Source organism: Engraulis encrasicolus, chromosome 23, assembly GCF_034702125.1.
Source record: "Engraulis encrasicolus isolate BLACKSEA-1 chromosome 23, IST_EnEncr_1.0, whole genome shotgun sequence".
Classification (NCBI taxonomy): domain Eukaryota; kingdom Metazoa; phylum Chordata; class Actinopteri; order Clupeiformes; family Engraulidae; genus Engraulis; species Engraulis encrasicolus.
Window position 1 is genome coordinate 36,986,206 of NC_085879.1, and position 2,500 is coordinate 36,988,705.

At 40.6% G+C, this 2,500-nt stretch overlaps 1 protein-coding gene across 1 annotated transcript in view; it reads left to right on the plus strand.

The window, feature by feature from the left end:
- heatr3 (HEAT repeat containing 3) overlaps positions 1-2,500 on the plus strand; it is a 13,560-nt gene that overhangs the window by 4,668 nt on the left and 6,392 nt on the right. The window contains exons 9-10 of the mRNA XM_063189574.1: positions 257-347; positions 760-908. Of these exons, the coding sequence (XP_063045644.1) occupies positions 257-347; positions 760-908 (240 nt within the window). The remainder of the gene's footprint in view (positions 1-256; positions 348-759; positions 909-2,500) is intronic.

The following is a 2,500-nucleotide window of genomic DNA, read 5'->3' on the forward strand; positions in this document are numbered from 1 at the left end:
GTGTTTTGTGCACGTGTATTTTGTGATTGTGTGCGTGTGTGTGTGTGTGTGTGTGTGTGTGTGTGTGTGTGTGTCTGTCTATCTGTCTGTCTGTCTGTCTGTCTGTCTGTCTGTCTGTCTGTCTGTCTGTCTGTATGTGTGTGTGTGTGTGTGTGTGTGTGTGTGTGTGTGTGTGTGTGTGTGTGTGTGTGTGTGTGTGTGTGTGTGTGTGTGTGTGTGTGTGTGTGTGTGTGTGTGTGTGTGTGTGTGTGTGTAGAAGGGGAAGCAGGAGCTGAGAGAGGCTGGTGCTCTCCTATTGGCTCAACAGACGTCACTCGAGGTCATCGTCAACATGTGCTGCTCAGAAGGTGACGTGTGTGTGTGTGTGTGTGTGTGTGTGTGTGTGTGTGTGTGTGTGTGTGTGTGTGTGTGTGTGTGTGTGTGTGTGTGTGTGTGTGTTCTTGTGTGTGCACACTTGGTCAGATATATCTAAGTAGACACTGTATACTGTAAGTAATGCAATTTTAAGTAATACAATGTTGACATGCATTTGTGTTTGTGTTTAGACGTATTCAAACATGCAGTATGAACTATGCACAAGTACTTACACTTTTTACAAATCTGGCAAATGTTTTTGGATGACGTTGACTGTGTGTGTGTGTGTGTGTGTGTGTGTGTGTGTGTGTGTGTGTGTGTGTGTGTGTGTGTGTGTGTGTGTGTGTGTGTGTGTGTGTGTGTGTGTGTGTGTGTGTGTGTGTGTGTGTGTGTGTGTGTGTGTAGATCCATCTGATGATGAGTGGGAGGAGGCGTCGAGTAGTGATGAGAGCGAGTGTGTTGACGGTGTGTGTGAGGGGGGCAGTCTCCAGTCTCCTCTTTGCCTCTCAGCAGAAGTACACACAGCCCTCATTCACCACAGCATACCGCAGAAGGTAAAACACACACACACACACACACACACACACACACACACACACACACACACACACACACATTCTCTCTGCTCTAATACACCACAATGTACATACAGCAGGGGTGGTACGGTTCACAAATGTCACGGTTCGGTCCATATCACGGTTTCAAGGTCACGGTTTTCGTTTTTGTACGGTTCTGTTTTTTTTTTTTTTTTTTTTTTTAAATAAAATGTATTATATACAAATTTGAATGAAAATGTAAGCTTATCATGGGTATGTTGAATTTGACTTCATTTAACCCAACTGAAAGAGGAAAGATATCAATGATTTTAACATGCTTCCATTTATTTCACAAAAAGGGAGAACTAAGTCCTAACTTTTAAGTTGACAAATATTCAAATATTACATGCTATAACACATTTGACGTGTAAAAATAAAACAGCTACACTCAGGTAATGGGACTATTAGGTCATTGTAGTATGACTATTTTGGTTAATGACACACTGAGAACGAATCGGCCTTTTATTTTGATACCGCTTTCTGCGAGTTTTGCGCTTATGAATCAGTTGCTTCCTATCATGAAACTGCCGGCCGTGAGAAGCATAGAAGTAAAATCTGAAGTCAAATTCAATTTTAAGTGAACAAGTGATAGGGTTATGTTATGTTAAAATGTGAAAGTTAAGGTAACAAATAATTTTAAAAGATCGTTTTTTTAGAAGTGTATGCACAAGAATGTTTCACAAAACTCCTGTGAAGCTGAGCCTTTTAAAACAGTCAAATTTTATTTTTGTTATAGTGTTAAACATCAATGTTAACTAGGCAACAGCACAAAGTCCCCTTCCGTCCATCAGAGTTTAACTAGCTACATATAATTAGGCCTGCAGTTAAGGACAGCACAGTGAATCTGATGGATATGTTCAATTATCTCGCATTTTGCCGTCCGGAATCCCCATTCAATGCCACGTGGATATAGCCTACACTAGGCTACTGTAACGTAAGTCATAGTCTACTTTGTTCTGCTAATCTGTCATTGTTTGTAAATTCATGTTCATTTAAAGGGACACTGTGCAGGAAATGGTCAAAAAAGGTACTGCAACTATGCTGCTCATTGAAACTAGGCTCCCTATTGCCAAATTTGATCTTTACATGAAAGTTTACTAAGTAATAAACAAATATTAACTAGTATGGTCCAATTACAGTCATTTGTGCAGCTTAAAATGGCTATTTTAGGAAATTCAAAATGGCGGACCATGGAGAAGATCCCCCTTTTCATGTATGAAAAGTGAAATTTTTCCAGTCATAATGAATATTTAGAATTTGATGGTGGTGGTAAGTATTCATGAAAAAGGTAACATTAGTGAGTGGGCAGCATGAATTCTGGAAATGAACAACTAAAAATCTCACAGTGTCCCTTTAATTTAAAATTGTCAGCATAAAGGCTGGGAACAGTCACTTGCGCTAACGTGGAGAGAGAGGGGGGAGAGGGTGACGCTGCTGACCGACCTGCACTTGCTTGTAGGCTACTGTAGCCTAGTCAGCTGGCGCATGCTGTTACATTATGTCTTTCAGTTGGCTGATAGAAATCAGTCTTTCCACACTCAATATCCTAT